Source organism: Camarhynchus parvulus, chromosome 1 (genome assembly GCF_901933205.1).
Source record: "Camarhynchus parvulus chromosome 1, STF_HiC, whole genome shotgun sequence".
Lineage (NCBI taxonomy): Eukaryota > Metazoa > Chordata > Aves > Passeriformes > Thraupidae > Camarhynchus > Camarhynchus parvulus.
In genome coordinates this window covers 28,032,583-28,056,269 of record NC_044571.1, presented here as the reverse complement: position 1 = coordinate 28,056,269, position 23,687 = coordinate 28,032,583, and the positions used below count along the sequence as shown (strand labels likewise).

The 23,687-nt window shown below is 40.5% G+C and overlaps 1 protein-coding gene across 2 annotated transcripts in view; it reads right to left on the bottom strand.

Moving 5' to 3' along the window:
• The window catches only part of ST6GAL2 (ST6 beta-galactoside alpha-2,6-sialyltransferase 2), a 47,968-nt gene that overhangs the window by 5,975 nt on the left and 18,306 nt on the right, over nucleotides 1-23,687 (bottom strand). For both annotated transcript variants that reach the window (XM_030947904.1, XM_030947818.1), the window contains 4 exons: nucleotides 16,220-17,222; nucleotides 12,216-12,313; nucleotides 9,019-9,120; nucleotides 7,747-7,921 (listed from right to left, as the gene is read on the bottom strand). In XM_030947904.1, coding sequence (XP_030803764.1) covers nucleotides 7,747-7,921; nucleotides 9,019-9,120; nucleotides 12,216-12,313; nucleotides 16,220-17,165 — 1,321 coding nt within the window. In that variant the 5' untranslated portion in view covers nucleotides 17,166-17,222. The remainder of the gene's footprint in view (nucleotides 1-7,746; nucleotides 7,922-9,018; nucleotides 9,121-12,215; nucleotides 12,314-16,219; nucleotides 17,223-23,687) is intronic.

The following is a 23,687-nucleotide window of genomic DNA, read 5'->3' as shown; positions in this document are numbered from 1 at the left end:
AAGTTTCTCTTTTGTGGCTGAATTTCTTGGCATTTTCTCCCACACCTGTAGTGCCAAAGTGTGCCTTCTTTATGTCCTATCCCTGTACTGCTCTCTGAGTATGTCTTTACACTTAATTCTTTTGTCTGTGTACTTTTCACAACTGCCCAATTCAACATCATCTGCATTGACTTTGTTCCATATCTCAGCACTCCTCCAGGATCATCAGCATGAGTGAAAACCTCATTGTTTGATAGCCTGTAAGGTGAAGAATTTCCATATGATACACTTCAATATTTGTCTTTGCTAACAGTCCTTAAAACAATTTTCAGGTCAATGCACAATTATTATATATATATATAAAACAGCACACACTGTCTTACATGTGACCTAAGGAGCTATTAATAAACAGGATGAGACAGTCATTGTCCCAACACAATACAGAGTCTGGACAGAACTAATCTTACGAAGTTGTTCATGCCCATCTCTGACCTTGCTGGTTTAAAGCATTCTTTACAGACAATGCAGGACACAGGTATTTCTAGGGCAAAACTCATTTGACTTATTTTAGATATCTCCTTTAGGATGTGTTGAATAGTTCACTTATAGAGAACTGTCCTTTTAGTGGTGTTTCTCTCCACTGACTTGAAACCAAAAATAAGAGTCTGGTACTTGGCTATCAAGAACCTTCTCCTCTACTCTCCTGTGTAAGTAGCTTTTGGAGCATCATGAAAAATAATACAATCTTTTGTGCTTCTTTTCCAGAAGCACAATGAGAAAAAATAAAAACAAGGCATGATCAAAAGTGCCCCTGGTGCAGTATCGCAGGCTCCCTTGCTATCAGCACAAGAAAGTGGGCACTTTTAGGTAGCAGTGAATGTCTAATGGATCATACAAGCCATTCCCCGGAAGCTCCTGTTTTTCTTCTGTTGGCTGTAGGAGAAGCCTGAGTAGTAGTATGGATAGCTGCACTCCCAGGATGGGATGAAAATTTCACATGTTGAGGACACTTTGGGGCTCACAGTAATATTTAAGAGGTACCTATTTTTTGCTCTAATAATTCTGAGGGTGACTAACACAAATACAGACCTGCACTGGAAAGAGCTGAAGTCAGGAAGCATAAATCCTGCTCTCTGACTGACCCAGACATGGACCATACAGATATGGCAAATTTATGTGCAAGAATTAAGCTGATGGGAGATGTGGGTTTTTTTTTTCCACCACTCATAAATACTAAGGTATGGGAATGGGAGTAAAAACAGATAATTACAAAGTATTTAGGAAAGGCCAGTAGACATGCACAACTTGAGAAAACACAAAACCTGAAAGGGAAAGCCTATAGGCTGTCTGTAGCATCTCAATACAAAAAAAGCTTTTTAGATCTTAAATATGTAATCCATGTTTCACATTAATGAAAAGGTCAGGGTATCCAGCCTGATTTTAGTTTTGACAAACATAACAGGCGCTACCAGACATTCAAAATCACAACTGAAGATAATTCTGCATAGGCCACTCTAATCTAATTCTAATACCTCTGCTTGATTTTTCAAAGTCCCATTTGGATTACAATTGTAAAAATGGAAAAATGCAAAATAATTCTGCCTGGTTTGTGGTAGAACATTCAAAGGTGTGCTTTGTGAATGTTTTATAATTGAATGGCAATATTCGTGAACATCCAACTGAACATTTTAAAAAAAGAAAGGAAAAAACAGAATTGTGAGCATAGAATACTCTTTTAGAAATACTATAAAATTTATTATTCCAAAGAAATTATGTGGTTGTCAGAGAAACAGTCAAATGTAATTTTGCCATAACAGTGCAATTATAGATGGTAAAACAGTATTACGTATTTTGAAATATTATATATTGCGTATTTTGAAATATTATATATTAAGATTTCAAAAATCTTAGAAAAGTGTGTTATGTCTTCTTGGCATTTTGGTTAAGATCAAGTGTAGTGTAGGAATTTTATTTTTTCCTATTTAGAAGATACCCTTGGTGTTAGGAAGTGTTGGGTATAGTTTAAACTCAGTCCAAATGGGACAAATAAACGTAGCTTTTACAATCTGCACTGAGGACATTTAAACCAGAATTATATGAAGAATAAATTCCTTGCATGGATGGTTTTTACAAATGGATATGTTCTGTGGATTCTAATCATAAGGAGAAAATTAATTTTTTTAAAATTTTTTCTTGGCAATTTGAATAATTCCAAAGGTTTTGATTTTCCAACATGAATGTTGTATGGTACAATTAAGCATTGTGACTAGCACTCTAATTTAAAAAAGAATGTTTTCTAGTTTACAAATAAATAAAATATAGTTTAATATATCTCAATCAACAGATGCTGTATGAAAGCATCTAGAATTACAAGTGTAACTCAAACATTCATCAAGAACACAGAATCATTATAACATAATGAAAGAAATGTTGAAAACATTTAAATATACATAATCTGATTCATTCCCATAATGTATAATTTCACGCACATTGTAAATTCAGTTACAGAAAATAATTTAGCTGAATATACTAGTAAGTTTGTGTATTTGAAAGCATTACAAATAAGCATAAAGCATTTAGAAGGTATAATCTTCTATATGATAGTCTACTACTATAGTCTCTCTTGACTGGATTGCAGATACCACAGGAAACTCCTTGAAACTGGGCCAAATGTGCCTCAGTTGTTCTTTGGTACATGCAGTAAAAATAGCTCTGGCTTTTTAAAACACTTTGTTTCTTAAAAAGGGTTCTCTCACCTCTGTTTAGTTCGTGAACTATGTGAAAAATATAAACCACAAGAAAAACAAATTATTTATCAAAGAATTGTCAACAAATGGCCCTGTGCCTAAGCTTAATAATTTGTGCAATACTTGTCATCTTTGATGTATAGATACTAGCATTACAAAGTAGACCTTGAAAATTACATGTTTATAACTTGGTGAATGCAAAAAGCTCTACATTAATCACAATAATATATTCTGTAATATGAGCATAGACTGGAAAATACTGACCAGTAATATAATGTAATTCTAAATGTATTGTTTAATTTTGGGTGATACACTAGAATAATAAATTTTTAAATGTGATTTAAGAGGAGAGTTTGCTCTTTTATGTCTCCATTTTGAGAAGTGGGAGATACTCAAATTTCAGTGTGCTTTTTATTAGAGTAAGAATAATTTGAAGCTTATGTATTGGATGTATTATTTATTTGTGGGCTAATACTTGAACAACACTGAGCTGGCAAGAGTGAGCACTATTCTGTTCCTACACCAACTGCTTTTAAAGCAACTGAATTACAGCAACAAAGGCAACTCTTAATATGTCAATTGTTTCTTTGAGTTCATGAAAATGCATTTTTTTCTAGGCAGAGCTGGAGATGAGCTGTATACTGCTATGCAACTTGCTCTCCAAAGCTGTTTTAAATTTAAGTTCTTAGTCTTACAACAACCAGCTAATGTTGCAGTGCAATGATAGCCTTGCTTGTACTATTGTCTTGATGCATGCAAATGTAGATTAAAATAATGTTATTGACTATTACTGATGCATAACTGTTAAAACTGGAGTGTCAACTGTAAAGCCTCAAACATTTCCCTTCTCCCAACAATAAAGTAATCTAGGCTTTGTTATTTTGTATTCCATGGACTGTATGTTATGCTAAAATTTCTAGCACATATCAAAACTACCACCTACAGAGACAACCTAAAATGTGAGAATCTACACAGGTTATGTTTTGATTGAAAACAAACCAAAATACTCCAGTCACAGCTTTCAGCTAGCTTTTAAAAAGATCAAAGTCATTGCTCTCTAACAGTACATAAATGTGAATTTCAATTAAAGTCACCTCTGAAGAGGTAAATCAGGAAAGTGTACTGATGGACTATGGTAAGTAGGAATTTATAGAAAACCCACTAAGTAAACAGTGGACAGGAGCAAAATCTCCACAGAAAAGCCTTTATATGATCTTGACATTATTAAAAAGCTCTCAGAATTTCCAAATGCTAATGTACCATCCCATCCAATGAGCACAGAATGCTGCTTTTGAGAAACTGCAGTTTTACTCCTGGTCTTCAGATGACAAAAATTTAAGGTCAGAATAGGCTGTTTACATTGGCTACCAAAGAGGGTACAGGAACAGTCAGCTCTTACAGCAGAATACTAACAGTAGAGACTGACACTTTATATACTGTCAGATTCAATTAAAAACTGAGCTTTGATACGTACAGAAAGAAGGGAGGAAGACTGAGTTCACATTTCACAATGAAAGACTTAACAGGAAGTGAGAGGTGACTTACTTCTTTTGCCAAAAGGTAGGGCAAATCCTTCTCTAGTAACAGTGTTAATTTAGGATTTGCCAGTGGAATCCAAGCCTGAGGTTTGATGGTTGGAAGCTTATCTATCTTCTGAGGAAAATGGCATAGATCCAAGTCCAAGATGAGATGTAAACATATCAATACTCATTTAGCAAACTTATTTTCAGCCAAATGGGAACCAACAACTTTAACTGTGAAAAGCCACCATGGCAATTGCCTAATGCTAATGCAAGATGATGAGAATACTGTGCAGAAATTTGTTTAGAAGTGTGAAGGCAGCAGCTGCAAAAGGAATGCAAAAATATGAAGGAATGACTTCTCAAAGCTCTTATAAGCATTAGACTAGGAAGACAAAGAAATGGTTTATTGTGAGAAGTGGCATTAGCTAAGCTATGACATGTCACATAAGGCAAAGTTATAAGCCAGCTGAAGTCCATGCTGGTGTCTCAGGAAACAAACCAAAAGAGACTCCCAGATTAAAATCAAAAGGTTGGTTTACCCTGTTGGACCTTTACCCACAAACCATCTCCCCAACCAATCCTGCTCTTCCCATCCTCTCATTTCCCCTCCACAGCTGGGACATGCCCTGTGCTTCCCTCACCCAGCCACCAGCTATCAAATGCTGCTGCCTCTCCTCAGCAACACTGAGCTGATGCAGAGCTGACCTAGCAGGGTTTGAGGGAGGCAGGGGGTCCAGGCAGAGTTTATGCAGATACAGGGCAGCCCGTACCCCAAAGGAAGTGCAAAAACCATTATTTTCCCTAGCTCCCACGCAGTGAAACAAACAGGGGAGCAGTTCTACCTCTTCTCTCTCTCTCTCTCTCATTCCTCTAAAATCAAAGCACGTGAGAGACTGCCTCTTCCCCACTGGCTCCCTTTCTGAGAGATTTAATAATATTGTGACTTAAGTACTGCAATACCATTATTAATGATGTTAAAAGATTCCCCTGACATAAGTCACTGTGGAAGGATGCTGACTCATTGCTGCAGAAGAACACCTTGAGGACACATTCCACCAACATCCTCCCTTTGGCAAGATTCAGTTTCTTATAAATAGTGCCAAGCAGCAGGAATATATACAATTGTCAGGAGAAAAATGTAATTACTGAAGAAAAAGTGTAAGACCATGCAAAAACATTCTTGACATTTGTGAAAAGAAACATTCTCATGTTTCCATGTTTTAATTTATACATTTGTCCAATTTTGTAAATTGGGCCTAATGGAAGCTAAAAAGCTTGGAACAAAAGTGCTTCACTTGACTCAGAACCATTTTTGTAACCTTTTCTATATGATTAAGATCATCATAGTCCTTGCTAGAAATTGCTCAGATTCAGGAATGTATATCTCGGTAAAAATTCATACCCCCTATTTAACAACAGTCTATTTCCTTCATATAGATGTTTTAAGTACAGTAGCATTTAGTAGTGTGGTAATTTAATAAATTATTTTCTCTTCTTGAAATTAAGACACTCATATTTTATGATAGCCATCACTTACTCAATCTTTCTACTAATTCTATAGGAAATAATTTTATAGATTTTATAAGATCAGGTATAAGCTCAATATTCAGCATTCCTCTTTCATACAGGTATACTAGTTGTGTCTGCCAGCTTCAGTTCCAACAGGATTATTTGCTGCATGAGTGATTGAGAGATACCTGAAGTGAAGACCAACATGACTTTTCAGCTTTCTGCCAAGCTGCATTATATTTTGTATGCTTTATCTTACCCTTTATGTCCCTGACAATATGCATTTGCTCTTTCTGTGCCACCTCTGTATATAGATTATGTTACATGTGCAATACATAGACATTAATTCGATAAAGTTATCAAAACAGGAAGACTCTCCCTAATAAAATATTTAAAATACATCTATTAGAACAGGAGCTGGTTATGAAATGGGGTGGATATGACATCCAATAAGCTCATCTTAATACCTTGGTTCTTTAAAGTTAGTAACAGCCTACCAAAAAGCACTGCTCCTTGGAAAAGAACAACATAAATAAAATTCCCACTAGAGAAGAAGGCAAATTTGCATCTGTACACAGAGTATATTTATCTGTACAGCTTTTGTTGTTAAAATTTTGCTTATTTAATGGTTCATATTTTCAAAGCTTTCTCTGCTTGAAGGATATTTTTTGTCACTAACATTTAGATTTGGGATTGAAGATTGCTGTTCTAGTCTCATAGTGAAATTAATTCCATTTCTTCAAAGAAAGCTTTTGAAGTGTTTTTTATGCATGGTGGAAGTACAGATTGACAGCACAATGATCCTCTTCAATATTCTTACAATCAGCAGCTGTTAACCTATTTTTATCAACAGCTTCATTGCTACAAGAAACACTTTTGCAAAATGCAGCTGGTGGGATCATTTCACATGAACTGTCTTCTCCCTGTGAATTTTTACAAGCAGGTTCCAGAAAAACCTCACTTCAAGAAGTAACCAACTGCCAAGGCTCCGTCCAGCAACACACCAGGCCTCCTTTACCTTCCACTCATGTTCCAAGTATGCACAAGCCACTCAAGGCAAAGATGAGCATCTCCCAGAAACCTTTGTATTCTCCCTCTGGGAGCTTCTGCACCCTCTCTAAGGCCTTTGCTGTGCTCCAAGGTGACCTAGGATGCCACTACTGCATACAGAACCCAAGATAAATGTTCAAAACTGGTTTTCCCATATCAGATGCAATCTCAGGTGTCTTTGCTTTCAAATATAAAGAAAAAAACCAAACCATTTTCTGACTGCGGCAAATACCTATCAGATCAATATCACAATGTCAGTGAGGAAATAATGGAGTTTCCAAAGCAGAAGATGGTATTTGAAGCTCTACTGCCCTCTGATCTAGAAGCACAAGCCAGGATGACCCTGATTCAGCCTTGCCACTCTGCCTACTTGCATCCTCTAGACCTGTCCACACTCAGGACCTGCTGTGGGCAGAGTGCCAAATTGTGCCCTCAGAAATACTAAGGAAGGACCAAAAAAATACAGTGAAACTCTATTACTTCCAGTGAAGAAGAGAAGTGCTCAGACTGAGCACTAGAAGCCCTTGGCCTATGTAGGGAATACAGCTCAGCCTGCCATTGATTTCATCCTGTCTACATGATCTGCCATCTGCTTTCATTTGTTGTCTGAGGATTCTCTGCTCTATGATCCCAATGAGGAACTTCAGAATTCACTAGGTCCTCAAAAGATACATTAATATGGAATAATACAAATTTCTCATAGATATATGCATATTTTATAGATATGGTAGACACACTATGGATGTAAAGGGCGAGAAAGCAGAACATCAAATTCACTCAGCTATTTTCTAGTTCTCATACTGTGTGTTTTTGCTAGTCATTGATTCTGTTTAGAGCATACAGTACACATTTATGGACTTGATCCTCATGCAATGTATACGTTTGAAATTATTTTTTTAATCTAACCTGTCTACTGGGACCATCTATGGTACACCTACCAATAAACCCTGAAGAAGGAGGGTTGGGCTGTATCTTCTCTTTAGTGTTCTCCTGAATGATGTCCCAGAGCTGCCATATAAACTTTGGATGGAGGATGTAGAATGGCTGGGTTGGATTCTTCCTGCGATGCTGTACGTAGGGAGTGAACAGATTGTAGTCTGGCTTCTTATACCACTGGGAGGAAAAAAGTCACATGTTTTTTAATAGTGAGAAACATGTTTTGAACACTACATGTGCAATAGCATAAACTGGTTTCATTTGGGTTCTGCAGAACAGAAGCAAAGGTAGCAAAGCAGCCTGCACTGGTGGATGCTTCTGCTAGAAAGGCATGCCTCACTCTGGGCTATTCTGTTTCTTCTCTTCATACAGAAACTCCCAATAAGTAATTGACTGCTGTGGGATGAGCCAAGACCATTTTTCCCTCACAGACCCACATTAAAGAAGAGGTTCAAAGAGCTTTGACATGATATCTGGGCCTGGGGGTGAATGTTCCTCTGAAAGCATGCCTGGCCCGGATGGAGGCAGCGGCAGCCGTGACGCGGGCTGATGGCAGCCTGCGTGGGAGCAGGCAGCCCCTGGCATCTGTTGCTAAGGGAGTGCAGCAGATGAAGGTTTACTTTCTACTCTGCAGCCTGCTCAGCTCCGAGCTCCCTGTGCCAAAAGCCATCAGATCAACTTGTCTGCTGGAGCTGCAGCAACAGCCAAAGTAGAGACTCTCCCAGTGACAAGCAGATGGACATCTGCTGCTCTCAGTGAGGGGGTGGACGGCAGGGCACAGATGGCTGTGGGACAGTGGACATAAAGGGAATACTGGTGAGGAGGAGGCCTGAGAAATGGGGAGGGCACCCAGAGAGATTTGCACTTGGATGTTGTATTTTGTTTGGGAAGGCAGAAGGGAAGATGGGGAAAAACTGATGCAGTTTTTCACCTTTCCTGATAAAACCTACTTCTGAAATCTAGCAATGTTCCCTCCTTGGCAAACACACAGAAAACACACTGTTATGTGAAAATAGCAATGTGTTATCAAACAAATGCCACTATTCATCTATCCTAGCATCTCAGAACAGTCCCTTCCAGTATAATTGCTGGCTACTAAAAAGTTTTTGATCAATAAACCAATTTTGACCAATTCCTATAGACATAGCATTCTCCACTCAGATACACACCTGGGGCTCATGGTGAAAAGGGGAAACCAGAAGACTAAAGTAGTAAATTAATTTTCTCCAGTACTTTCAAATAATTGGGAAGAAAGGTCCAAGTGGATATCTTACCACATTCAGATTTGCAGAATAGGGAGCAGGATCCCAGGCTACTAAAATAACATCTTTATACAAGGAGCTGTCGACAAAGTGATGGTTTGGATTGGTGAGAATCTGCAAACACAAATGCAAAGAATTCCACAGCATTAAAAGCAAGTGGGATCCAGAAAAATGGCAAAATCCTTCTCTCAAGTGAACAGTCCTACCCACGCTGCTGTTTGTTATGCTTCAGTTCTGGTTGATTTTAAGCATCTTGTTTTGTTAAAAAAATATACAAAAAAAGCTTAGCCATAAACAGCACTCATGACAGTCTGAAGTAGCAGTATGCTGAATTACTCTCCATCTGCGAGGGATGTGATGGTACCACTTGAGATGCTGTGTTATTGTGTATCAACATTACTGTGTACTCTGGAACTCGAAAATGAAACAGTATTTCAGATCACCTGTGGGATCCTCTTGGACACAGAGCAGCTTTCTTTGAAGGGCTACAGCCCCCAAGGTTAATGTCTTTGTCACCGATCCCCAACCACCTTTTTCAAGGTTTTCTCATTTTAACAGAAAGTCAGTGTCATTTCAATCAAAAAAAACAAAAAAGCAAATTAGACCACGACTGTACAAATTGGAACACCTAGAGAAATAATTCCAACAACAGGCATGTTACACACATTACAGGCCTATTTTTGAAGGAATTGTCATTTTGGTCTAATCTACTGCTCTCATATAACTCCTTCCTGCATCTCCCAGTACTTTGCCTGGTCATCCCACCACAGTGGAAGTCTATTCTTCACTCCTGTTGGCTCACCCCTTCCAGAACCCTCCATGTCTAACTAGATAATTTTGATTCCTGGTGCATCCAATGCCAGCCACTTCAGCATTGGTCAAAACAGCATGAATTTTCTTCCAGCTGTTAAAATAATCAACATTCCAGACAAATAAATTCATAATAATTTTCATTTCCCTTTAGGATCCAATGAGCCATATTTAATTATGCATATTTTTCTTCAGAAAAATAATATTGTTGCCATAGCAATATTCTTCCTACCATAAACTTTGAGTTTAATGATTTCCATCAGCCTTCTACAGTAAGAACAGAATTAGTCATGCTGCTATCAGCAAGCATCCTCAACTTAATTTCTCAGAACAATTTTCACCTCAGAATGTAAACATCTTTTTTGAGTATACAGACCAAATTGACCAAAAGGCTAAGATTTTAAAAGTTTGGTTCCATGCTTACCACACAAAAGAGCTCTTACTGCCTTCACATTCAGTGAGTCTGTATCGTACCTATGAGTTTTTGCTGCAATAACAGTATCTGCTGCCAGTGCACAGGCTTCCTTCATGTCCTTTGGGCTTTCACAGTGGAGAATATGAAGGAACAAGGGGCCACTTCAGACTTTTAAGTGAACGCAGGAGTTTCCAATAGTGAGAAGGGGAGGAGGGTCAGTAAACCTGTACAGGTAACCCAGCTACAGTACAGGTAGGGAAAGCAACTTCCATCAAGTGCCTGTGCAGATTTCAGTCTCATAGAGGGCAAGGTAAAATCTCAGCAAGGGGACAAACCACCATGAATGGCTTCTAACCTCTTTAAAGGAGCACAAAGCTGGTGGGAATACAAACAACACTTGTGAGGAAGCCATGTGATCTGACCTGGCCAGAATTTTGCTCTCTGTTTTCTTGAGAGGTCTTATGGGGAGCAAACCTTACACAGTGCAGAAGAGAAGACCACAGGACCCTCCCTCCACTACCATCCCAGTGGGAATGTACTGCAGCAGCTCTGGGAGCCAGAAGACCCCAGTCTGCCCTGCACGGGGAGTAGATAATTTAACCACAATCTCTCTGAATGTGCTGGGGAGCTAAAAGGCTCAGATCACTCCCTGAGAACATTTCTCTCTTCTACAGGAAGCCTACTGAATCTAGTAAACTATAAAGAGTTTCTAAACCTTGATCCTTGACCAGTTCAGGAGTTCAGGCATGGTCAATATCAGGACATTTTGGCCAACAGTAAAACAGAGAATCATCAAAGAAAAGGAAAAAAACCAACAAAACAAAAAAAAAAGTAAAATAAAATACATGAAAATCCATGTTCCCTGATATACTGATTACAGCACTTAAGGCAGAATAAGATATTTCTTCTTTCTTCTTGCAAACAAAAGAAAGGGGGCATATTTAACCCAAATCACTTCAAAGATCTAGTCTGTTCTGCAGCCTCACAAATACCTACAAAATAAGTGAAGTGAATGACAGCAAACAGTCCTCTTTTTGATGGCAAAGAACATGAGCTTATACACATAAAAAAACACACACACACCAAGAACAGACTTGGCATGGGCAGCCACTCAAAGCAGAAGAAAAAATGAACTCAAAAAAATTACAGTAACTGAAAATTTTGCTATCCTTCAACAAGAATCAGTATGTGCAGAGCATACTACATGGCCAACCATACTCTTGGTGTTGACTAAGTAAACTCATTTCAGTATGTCATAAAATTTCACAGAAATTCTGTTGCTGATTTTTTGTCTGCGTTTCATAAAGAACAAAGAGGTTTGGTTTGCCCAAGACAGGAATTCAGGCAATAGCATTTTTGAACTTGAAAAACTAATCTCAACCATAAGGTGTCACTGTAGCTCAAGTCACATTTATTTATTTATTTATTTACACAGAAAACCCCACTTTCTCTTGTTTCCATTCAGATGAACAAACTCACCTGATGTGTAATACCCAGTACACACTAAAATTTTTTACTAGTTCTTTCCAAATTTTTAAACCATGATGACTTGCCTAGTGTTACACAACTCAGTTCCCATTTCTTTTGCCTTCCAGCCAGGAAATAATTGGGGAACTGGAAAATATGAGAAAACAGCTTTGGAATCACCACAGCCTGAGCTCCATGAAAATCCTGGAGGCAATGGCTTCTCCAGGAGGTCAAGGTCTTCTGTACCGACAGCTCTCTGGCATCCTGCAGAGCCTTTACAGATTAGTTCACATGAGAAACTTTACAAACTGGTTCTCTGAAACGAGGCTATCAATTCACTCTACACTGACAGCAGTGCCAACATCCCCGTAAGGGAAAACTTTCACCTTCTCTGCATCACAACTGTTGAATCACTACCTGCTTCCCATATTACCCAACACTTTTTCAGAGGTTATTTACTTCCTGTCATATTGTACATTAGAGACATTGACTTGAACTCTGAAAAGGAAGATCTTACCTGAGAATTAATGATCCGCATGGTTGTTTTATTGCCAACATCTTTTTCATAGCCACGTGTTGGAGCAGAATTAAATCTTAAAACAGCATCATGAGAATCTAGAAGCACAAATGAGGGGTAACTATTTTTTCTTAGTATGCAGAACAGTAAGATAAAACCAGTTATCTAAACTAATACAAAGCTTACACATTTGTCCTAATCTGGATATTCTAAGGATGATGAATGTTCTGCAATGCACAAACAAAAATCCTCTTGCATCTGCCATATGTTATTAACATAAAAGCCCACTGGGAAAAAAGTTCAGATTCATCTATTAATTTAGCATGCAATACTAAAATACTTCTCTTAATTGGATAGACTTACTGTGGGAAGACTATTAGTACACCCAGCACACACAATTGCTCGCTACTTCTATCACAAAATTTACAGAGAATTACTCCATGGAAAAGCATGTAAACGGCAAGGATATCTAATTGCACATTTGAATGAACAACAATGCTTAACTATAAGATTGTGTTTCACAGTATTTTATAATACCTGAAAATCGCAGACTACCCCAAATCTATTAATCATACTGTGTACTTATTCTCAAGCTCAGTACAAATCTTAAAAAGCCTCTGTATGGAAGCCAGCCCACACATCTGCTCACATAAAGAAACCTCAGGATCCCTTGGTAGCAAAGATCTAACAGAGCTGAACTGTCAAAGTTACTGCACAAGCAGTTGACCTTGGAGAAGAGAAAGCAGCTCTAGGTCAAGTATGGGTCAAGGGTAGACACCACATGCAAGCCTCCATTGGATAAGAGATAATCACTCTCCCAGCACTTCTTTTAAGGGGATGTCAAAGCCCAAAAGGTGTGAAGGAGAGCAAGACATTTTATCCACTGTCTAGAAACAATGGCCCCTGCTGGTAGGTGGTATTTGGTCTGCTTTTATCCCTTCTATCCATGGAAGCTGAGAATATGAAATGCCTTAACCCACAGGTAGTCTGTATAGCTGCTCATCTCTAGTCATTTAAAATGTGTTCTCTGTAGCTCAAAAACTGGAAGAGGCAAAAGTCTCCAAAGATAACCAACATGCCTCAATGAAGCCTTGACTTGCTCCTATCAAATTGGGATCTTTCATCTTTCCCCTCCTTTACTCTGCACTTCTTGTACTCCATACAGGGAAACACAGTGTGGCATGCAGGCAACAGTCTGATCTCAGACATACATGTTAGCATTAATATGTCATGTCTGAAAAGAGGGATTTTGCCAGATGCCCACCAAACCCAACTCTTCAGAACCTAAGGAGTGGAAATTTATTCTGTGTCCCATGAAGGGACAGCCCTAGCCTCAACACTTAGACTTCATCTACCAAGCATCTTGATTGTGCAGGAACTAAAGGAAATGAAAAATCTGCAGGTACTTCACATATTTGGAGAAGGAAAAGAAAAACACAAGCTTGCTGTAATGAATTTAAGAACATAAATTTGGAACCGGGATTGACAACTTTTAGACAATGTGGTGACTGAGAACTGGATTATGAAATGGGAATTGTATGATTTGCAGCTTAATTGAGAGACAGCGTGATGCATTTCCAACAACACTCATGCTGGTTCTTCATATACAGATGAAAAACTTCTTCTTTGCCAAAAATAGCTGGTTTTAAATAAACTGATTTTAATGTGTATGTGTTTGTAGATAAGCATTTTAAAGATCAAAAAAAGTTTGGGGTTTGATCACAGGGCCCTGTTACTTCCTACAATGCCAAAATAATTGGTTCTCTCAATTAATAGCATGATCACGATAGGAGTGTTTGCTATACTTGCACAGTATTTCCATGCCTACTGTCAGTTAAAAACAGTCAGAGGGGTGGGGGAGAGGAGGGCAAAAGGCAGAACACAAATTAACATTTTTGCTTGTGTTTCTAATAGGAACACAGAAGAGGGAGCTAAAGGCCTATGAAGGGAAATGTCCTTCACTACTTCTTTCATAGGCTTTTTTTTCCCTCTCTTGGGAGAATAAACCATAGAACCACAGAATGGTTTGGGTGAGGAGGGACCTTTAAGACCATCTAGTTCCAACCACCCTGCCATAGGCAGGGACACTTCCACTAGACCAGGTTGCTCAGAGCTCCATCCAACCTGGCCTTGAACATATCCAGGGATAGGGCATCCACAGTTCTCTGGGCAGTCTGTTCCAGGGCTTCACCACCCTCACTGTAAAGAATTTCTTCCTAACATTTAATTTAAGCCTCCTCTCTTTTAGCTTAAAATTGCTCTCCCTTGTCTACCATTGCTATAAGCAGTCATTTCGCCCCCCACAGTCTGGGCCAAATCCTCTCCTCAGTCACTGGTATCTGCCCTGAGAGAATCTTATAAAAAACCTTCTGTGATTGCTGATGCCCCAACATCTCCTTGCACAACATGTATGAGATCTAAAAATTCTATGTGGGCTTTTTCAAACCCAATCTTCCTCCCTTTAGGTGGCATCAGATGACAATTTCCCATTTAAATCCGAAGTTCTTCTGTAGGAAATGACATAAGCTTCTGTGCCCAGAAGTTTCCTAAGAAAATGGGTGCACTCAGGAGCAAGCAGGCCCCAGGTACCATGTCAAACACCCAAGTCCATGCCTGGGCTGCACCTGAGTGTGCAAATATGACTTGAAAAATGCTGTAATATGTGATTATGTAAATATGTCACAATTGTGCTATGGATTCTACAGTACAGCACTAATCCATACTGGTGTAAACTGGTTGTACTGGGGAACACTGACAGAAGATTCTGTTTCAGTCAAAGATAACATGCTAGCAAAGATAACAAAGATAACAAGAAGGTAGGAACTGCTAACCTTTTTCACCCCAAAGATGTCTACATCAGTGAGGCTTCCTATGGAATTAGGGGTTACCCTGGTGTGATTTTAGCAGCAGGCTAGCTGGGCACCTTTGCTGTGCTGGAAGCCTATTGCAGGAGTTTGATAATCCTAGAAGCTCCAACATATCCCAGAGATTTAAAGAAAACCTATCTGTGTCAAAGAGATGAGACAGAGTGATGAGGCAAGTGAAGTCCTGGAAGGATGGGGAGGATTAATGAGTGAACATCAAAAGGTTTTTTGTGGAGTGCTGAAGGAGATAACTCTTCTTGTTTCAGAAACAAGTTCTGAAACCTTTCATCCTTCTTTCAACACTCTTAGCATACTGCACATGTACTACAAAAATGAAGAACTACTGAGACATTAACACAGGTAGTAGCAATATTTGAAAAGAAAAAACAGAAGCGACCTGGATTAGTTTTATGGTCCCACCATCCTTTTCTGAATAGCTACTAGAAAACTCCCACCTTGAGGTAGGGGATTCTGAGTGACACTGACATCTCAGCACACCTGTAACCTCACTGACTCAGTGTGGCAATGGGAAAACAATGGGTGAACACACTTGAACTCATTTAAATTCAGTCTCAGAAAAGAGGCCAGGGGACTTGATCTCAGTGCATGAAGCTACTCGAGGGTCTGAATTCTTTATGTCTGTGAACTCTAAACTAGCAAGAGATGAAGAGGACACTCTACTGCTTCTTGACATGGAGACAAATGTCTCAGCCAACCACACAACAGCAGTTGTGAGCTGCTGCAAAATAAAGACCAGTATAATACAGCTTTGCAGAATAAAACCTGAACACAGCTCTAATCTGCTGAAGAAATAAACACATGTTGCACACAAATGTTGAATATGGCAGATCTGATGAAACCAGTTCTGCCTCCCTAGTACAAGCTATAATATGATATGAAAGCATCATTGTTTTCTTTAAATTAGATTATGACTTCAGGCCTGATTTTCCTTTCAGTTATATTGTTCTAAAAGGGAACAGCCTCACTGAAGTCCATTAGTTTACATTCATGCAACTCTAGTGAAAGAGAACAACCAGACTTTACTGATCTGTGCTTGAGAAACATGACTCTTCTGAAATTTAAACATGAACACGCACATCTACATATATATACACACACAAATAGATGCATTTCACCCACCTATCTCATCCCCTAGAGAGGAGTTCAGTATTGCACCAGCAGACATAACTACTGCACAGCTCCCAAAGCCATGTGTATATAATTTGACCAGTGGAATTTGGGGAACGTGCTTTTCCCATCCAAGAGTGGAGAAGGGAGCCTCCTTGCCATCTATTGTTTTCACATTCACTCTTTCTTTTAGCTCACAGAATAGCTGGTCTCCTGTCAACTTGGAGTTTCGCTTCCCCTTGAACCGCACCCCATGCTTATTGGTACTCAAATAATCTTTCATCGCCTTCTGCAGTCGAGGGTTTAGCATCTTGGAAGAGACATCCCCTTTCCAAAGCTTGTAAAGAAAGGATTTCGACATTGTGGAATACAGCCCATCCCAGTCATCAGATTCATCAAGCATCTGGCCTCTCCTACGCTTTGTGCTCCTTCTCCTCATTCTTCTCTGATGGCTCCAGTTGTTCTGTAAAATATTTCCTTTTGGATTATTCACGTCAGCTGAAATGAATTTTTCTATCTCTTGAAGATGGCTGTGTGACTGAGGCTGACCAGCAGCAAATAAATAATCATCATTCACTTGGTAGAAAGCACTTTTTGATTTTCTTCCTAACTGGGGTGGAAAAAACTCATCTTCATTTCTAAAGGCCTCTTCCAATACAGTCCATTTCTTAGAATTTCCAGTCCCCGATTTAAAAGTACCTAGGAGATCTTCATTAAGAAGTACCTCGTTCCCATCAATGGTTTCAGAGAATGATGGGTCATGAATGGCTCCCATGATGACTCTCTGCTTGCCCTGAAGGGGCAGAAGTCTCTTAGTTTCAATGTAAGAAAAGGAACTTGGAACTGGTTCAGCAGTGTTGCTATCTGTAAAATAGATGAATATCACCAAGAAAAGCAGGCCCCATGCAAAGATACCAAAAAGCATGAGTTGTTTCCATTGCTTCAAGTTAGGTTTCATGGCAATGCCTTTACCAGCTCCTCTGTGCCTTGAAGTATTGGTGAAGGAAAATGAAACCTGTAGAGAACATCAAATGCTATTAAAAATCGTTCAAAAAATAAATACAACTCAGAAATATCTTAACACATATTGATAGATGGTGCAGAATTAATCTCCAGGCAGTAGCACAAAGGATTCAGTAGCAGAAATACACTCCAGAGCCCGCAGACACTGTAGGAGTGACAGGCTTTGGCTGTAACCACACCGTGACAGTTGCTAGCTACAAAAGAAGCTGGTGGCCAGTGTCTACAGTAACTCTGGATCCTGCCTTCGGGGAGATCATGTGCCTGCCTGCTTCTGCTATACCCAGCACAGCGTTAAGAGAGCAAAAGCAAAGCCCATGCCTGGCTGCACGCACGGTGGGTGCAACAGAAGCTGTCTTCTCTTTACCACTGAAAGTCCTCACACAGGGGAACTGTGAGCAAGCCTGTCTCCAAAGGGACCAGGCAGGGAGCACAAGCTCTGTGCTGCAGCCCTCCTCTGCCCACAGCCTGGAAATGATGGTGCTCTGTGCATATCATCAGGGGGTGAAGGGTAGAGCACCACACAAATGGGTCAGAGGGGAGCCTCTTCCTCAGCTGGTATGAGCCGGCACAGCCTCAGTGGCTGCATCATTTCTTACCTGGTATCAGACCTGAGTAAGAGCAACTCCTATACCTCTGCTACAGATGCTGCATGCACACTGAAGTGGCATGAAGGAGTTGTGCACATCAAGGTGCCAGGGGGGTTTATATTTTCCAAAAAGGAAAATGGGTGGCACAAGTATCTAAATACATTCCTTTAGGATAAGATTGAGATTTACATAAAGGGAGTGGGTAGAGAATGTCAGACTTAGTCCTAGAAATATGTGCCCTACTAATACCTGGGGGTTTTGGACAGCTTGTGCATTAGTGGAGGGATGCATGGTCCAAATGAAACAAAGTTTGACTGAGGGGGCTGTGTTCCAAGGAAAATACATACCACATTGCTAGACCATCGAGCACACTATGCCCTTACACGAACTCACTTGCTTAATCAAGTGGTGTGACTATCAGTTACAAGCCTGACTGAAGCAAATCCCCACCATAAGCCTTACCATTCACCTCCCTGCACCACAGTCATCATCAGTGTAACTCAGTGTACTAATTAGTGACAGATCACTCACCTGATCCAAATTAAAAATGAGCCAAGCCCCTTCTTCTGGAGTTTTCTTTCTAACCCATTTGTGTCGATAGCAACTTAATGGTGGGACTTAAGAGCCACTTGTACCAGCCAACTGTGATCAGCAAAAGGGAATGGGAGCAGGGGCAAGCTTGGATTTCATTACCAGCCTGCGCCTCAGGAGCCACCATCTCATCACATCATATCCAAACAGTTTACATGCCTGTGATAACACACTGCCTGCTCCCTCTGGCCATCAGGAGGGACCAAAGCCACAGTCACCACACGCTATCACCTTTCTGCAAGCTGCTAAAGTACATCAAAGCTGAGTGCAAAGTTTAAACCAAAGCTGTAACTAAGACTGTGTTTTCACATGAAAAAGAAGCCAGCAGTAACACCAGTGTAAGACGTTCTCTTTCTGTCCTTCATTCCTGCATTGTGCCTCTGCTGCTGCCAACACCCCCGTGTGTGGAACTGATACAGTAGGGAAATATAGGTTAGAGGGTTTTCTTGGTTTTTTGGTGTTTTTTTTTTTTTTTTTAACTGGGTCAGCCCCTTTACCCACTTCAGTGTGGTCACACATCCAGTTGTTTCAGCACAAATGGGGAAATCACTCACCACAATGCAGAGGCGAGAACAAACCGCAGGTGGTATTAGCAGAGATACTCAGGCTGTGTTTCTGCTGACCTCCTGAGAATGTGAGACTGCACTATAACGTTTCCAAACACAGTCTATTTTAATGATCTCAACAAAGACAGCTGACTTTGGGGCTCAAGGCAGTGTCCAACCAGAGGGAGGATTCATAGAGTTACGCTTGGATGACCAAATTTCATTGCAATTTCTAATACACAGGGAAAAAAAAGTCATGACTGTGATAACCCAGTGCTCCACATATGTTTGGCTTGGCTCAGCTCACAGAAACCACACGGAAGAAAGCTATTACTCCAACTGACCCATTTCCTACTTGCACTCTGCTGCTGCAAGATTGCTCTCTGCAGTACCTCAACACTCCCACACCTTCCAATTTTAAATCACTGCAGGTGATGTCCTGTGGGAGTTGCCTTACAGTATATGGCTGTTGTGCCAGTTAGGTCTGCCCTGAAGTTATTGCAACCTGCCCACTCATCAGTGTTCAGATGGTTCGCATTTTAAAATCAGCATTCTTCACCCATCTGAACTGCTTTCATCTCTTTTTATCATTTTCCCTGATGCGTTTCCCCAGCACTTTTCAACATGTAGCTTCCAAACCACTGTGTAAGTTAGTCTTTGCTCAGTCAGATGTTTCTCCTGCTGAATATACATTTCTTACAAGATCAGCAATGGAAGCATCTCGCATGATCTTTTTAACAGATAAGCTTGCAGGAAGTCAAAGTCATAAAGGAAGAGGTCACTAGTATTTTGCACTGAGTCACGTAGCAAGTCCAGACACAATTTAATCTATAAATGTTACAATTTACTCATTTTTCCCCCTCCCCCAAGTTTTGTTGTATCTTATAACCAGAAGTTGTTAAGAAATAGAAAGGTTTAGCCCTAATTCAGGTGTGAGACTACAAATTTCTAATTGTGTGTGATCATATATGTTTGGCACAGCAGACTGCCACAACATAATAAGTCAAGACTCAGTATTCAGCCTAAAAATATGAAAAAGGACTGAGATGCATTATTAATTATTTTAAATTAAAGCAAACAAAAATCTGCCCCCCCAAGCCCTCCACAACATTTATGTCATGAAAGCACACTCATCTTGGTCAGCATGCACATATTAGTATGCATATGATTAGCTTCTTTGTGCAGCAAAAAAATACCCACATAAAACAAAAAAACAGCACCCAACAATATATTTGTCAACATTACAAGCAAAAGGAGAGGCACCAGTGAGAATAAATGAAAAAACTTTACACATTAAATACTGCAGAAGCTTATCTGCAATTCCTTGTTGCAAGTGGGGCTTCAGAAAGGATACCCAAATCTCTTGAAAACTGGAGCTATGCAGGCAAATCTCTGTGCTGCTTTAATGTTTTTTGCTCACAAGAAATGCCCTGTCCTCCAGCAGTACAGCTGAGCTGGAAGCAAATTCAAGGTCATTACTGTATTAGTTGCAAGAGGACCTCTACAACCTCACAGGATCTTGAAGGCTGTGTGTCGAAAGCTGCACGAAGTTCAGAGAAATATCAGTTTATCTTATCTCCCTCTACACTAAACATCCAGTCCTCTCCCCCTCAGCCCTTGCAGCTTCTCACACCTCACAGTCCCTGGCTTCGAAAATGTTTGGGAGGAGAGGGCAGGCGTTCCACATCCTCCCCACCATCCTCCTGTTGGCAGCAGACCCCTCTGCTGCTCAAGGGGTATCTTCCTCAGCACCATCTGGGGATGCCCCTGGATTCCTGCCCTGTGCTGCCTTCAGCAACACATCTCAATTGCAAAGAGAAAAGCATTTGTGTAGGAAACCAGAAATGAGGAGTGCAACAAATTACACTGGCTAAATAAATAAAAACAGGTGGTTTCATGGGTGCAATTACTGAAGTCCACTGGATGCTACAGGACAAGCTTCCATCTTTTTTACCGATGCTCAACATACAGCTTTTAAACTGTTAAAGCAATTCTACACAAGTTTTTAAATTATCCTTAGCATTTTTTATTGTCTCCCACTTCACCCCCCCCGCTGTAATAATCCTCCCTACTTACAGACTGCTGGAGTCAAAGCTGCTGCAGAGGAGGAGCAGAGGAATAAGTCTACCCCTGGGGGAAACACTGGAGACTTAACCCAACCCAGCTTCCTCTCCAGCAGAAGTGATAAGCCTGTTTAGCCCCAGAGGCTGAAGACCTCATTTTCCTATGTATCTCCCTTCCGATGGGGTCCTTCAATCATTAACTGATTTAAGTTCCAGCTACCACATGGAGAATGGCTTTTCTCCTTTCCCAGTCTGGGCATTCACACAAAAGCCCTGGAAAACATGACGCAAGGCACAAACCAGTGAAGTGGGCAGAAAGGGAAGACTTTGTTATTTGCTTAATAGAAGTCTTAGCAGCAGCTATGAAAAAGAAAGGCAAACCCCAATGGTATCTTTGAGGCATCCCAGGAAATAAAGGCAATTCCCCAGTGGAAATTAAAGGCTGATTTTCCAGAAGCAGCACCCACTTGTGGGAAATTTCATCTTGCCAAGCTCAGATGCAAGAAACTAAAGAGTTCCCCCTCCCTTTATAAAGCCCATTGTTTTGCAACAAGGAGCACTTTTCATTTTTCTAAAGTAGGCCTCCTGACTATTTCTTAAATGAGAAGAGATGGATAAGAGAGATTTTTTTAATTCCTTTGAAACATTCCTTCCTTTCAACGCTGTCTATTGTTAAAATTAATTTGTACAGACCCTGGCAGCTCAGAGGTCAGGATGGTTCAAGTTGATGTGCTAAGATGTGCACTGTTATGTTAAACAGGGTTTTTCTTGGCTGCAGCTTTGCAGCAAAGGTCACCACAGGGTTATTTGGGGTAGGAAATGTTAGCTGTGGGCAACCATTCCCAAAGGGCTGAGAATCAAACCAAAGTTTATTTGATGGAAAGCTTAGGCAGCCTGAACAGATAGCAAATGCTCTGTTAGTTTGCTGCATCTCTTAGTCAGCTAATTCCAGAGTATTAAGAAACCTCTGGCATAGGGCAAGACAGCTGGAGGCTGCATTTCCAGGGTGGGGAATACACTCGTCCTCTCATGTGGAAAGTGCCAAATTGGTTTTAGTGTTATCACATCATTTCTGCAGTGGAAGCCATACAGTAGGCAGCAACAGACAGGCAAGCCTGTGGGGAGTGGTGCCTGCCAAAAGATGTATATTAGTCTGTGGATGGCCTGTGCATTTGTCTTATTGGCTCTGATTAGGTCTCCTAATTAATGAATCTCTTTTGGACAACTTCCTTGTTAGTCCCAATAAATCTGGCTCTTTCCTTCAGAGGAGTCAAACTGCATTCAGTATTTTTTGTGGCAACCTAAGAAACTGTCTTCTGAAATAAAGGAAAAACGCCCAAAGAAATCTGAAGTAGGATCTTTTTTCCAATATTGCCTTTTAAACCTATATTTAATTATCTACTTAAGAGAAAATTCCTTGAGAGGTGTTCAAATAATGATATTGCTAACCTGAACCACCTACTAAATGTGAGTGTCCCAAGTCAGAGCATTTGGAAAGACCAGTCTCAGGTTCTTACTTTTGAGGATGCAGGCAGGCAGTGTGCCTGTTCTTCAGCCCTCAGATAAAACCTAGGATTTCAAGTTAAAGGGGGTGGGAGTGAAGCAACTTTTTTATTTATTTTTACTAATGACCCATTTCCAGGAGCTTAGGCTGTAAGAAAATTGCCAAATATAGTGAAACTTGCAGTAAAACTCACTCAAGCTGGCAACCCGGCAGCTGGAGAAATGCTCAGTGGGGTTTCTGCCAAGGAACGCGTCCTAGATTATTACGTAGGAGCATGGAGGCTTAGATGCATCAGTCTCTGGGGCTTAGAGGAAGGTCAAAGTTATCTTCTATGCATCTGATATCTAGTCTCCATGCTCCATCATCAAGTCCAAGCTTCCTGGCATTGAAGCCAGCTATCGCTTTCCCACAGCCCACAGACCACATACAGGTTGTCGGAGTGTGGGCTGACAGGAGGGAAGTAAAAATAGAAAAGAAAAGCTGTACCAGCTCTGACCCTTCACATGCAGACCTTCCCACCACCAGTGGAAACGTTTAACAGAGCAACAACTGTCAGGGAGAACCTGGTTTCCCAGTGACTGACTGCACCTTGCAGGTGAACCTCCACCTAGCCAACCCGCAGCAGCTTTTCTCAGGAGCCATGAGAGAGAGGAGCTCTCATTCTGACATGCCCTGAGATTCACCACTCCAGCCAGGACTTCCTCACTAATTTCAGGTCACAGGAGACAACTGAACTTCTGTCTTTTCCAGAGAGGTATGAGCTGACCACAGTCTTGTTATTCTAACTGAGGGTTTCTATAGAAATGTGGTACATACCACTTCATGCGAGATTCAGTACAACTTTAGTGTAAATCACTTCCAAGCTCTTTAATCAAAACTACAAAGGAGCAGAAGTGTCAGAGTTGTGTGAAGACAAGCAGTTTTCACAACTCAAATCACCCCCCACAGCCTCTCAAGGAGTGTCTCACAGAGCCCTGTACCACCTGTACTCAGCCTTATCTACTTCTGACCCCTTTTTTGCCCTTTGCTCTTGCCACACCTTTGCTGTTTCTGGGACCTGTTCACAGAAAGATGCAAAGGTTCAAGGCTGTTTAAGTTGCTGCGATTGCCAACAGAGCTTGGTTCCACCACAGCAACCAGGGGCAGAAGCCACCACTTTGGCCACAG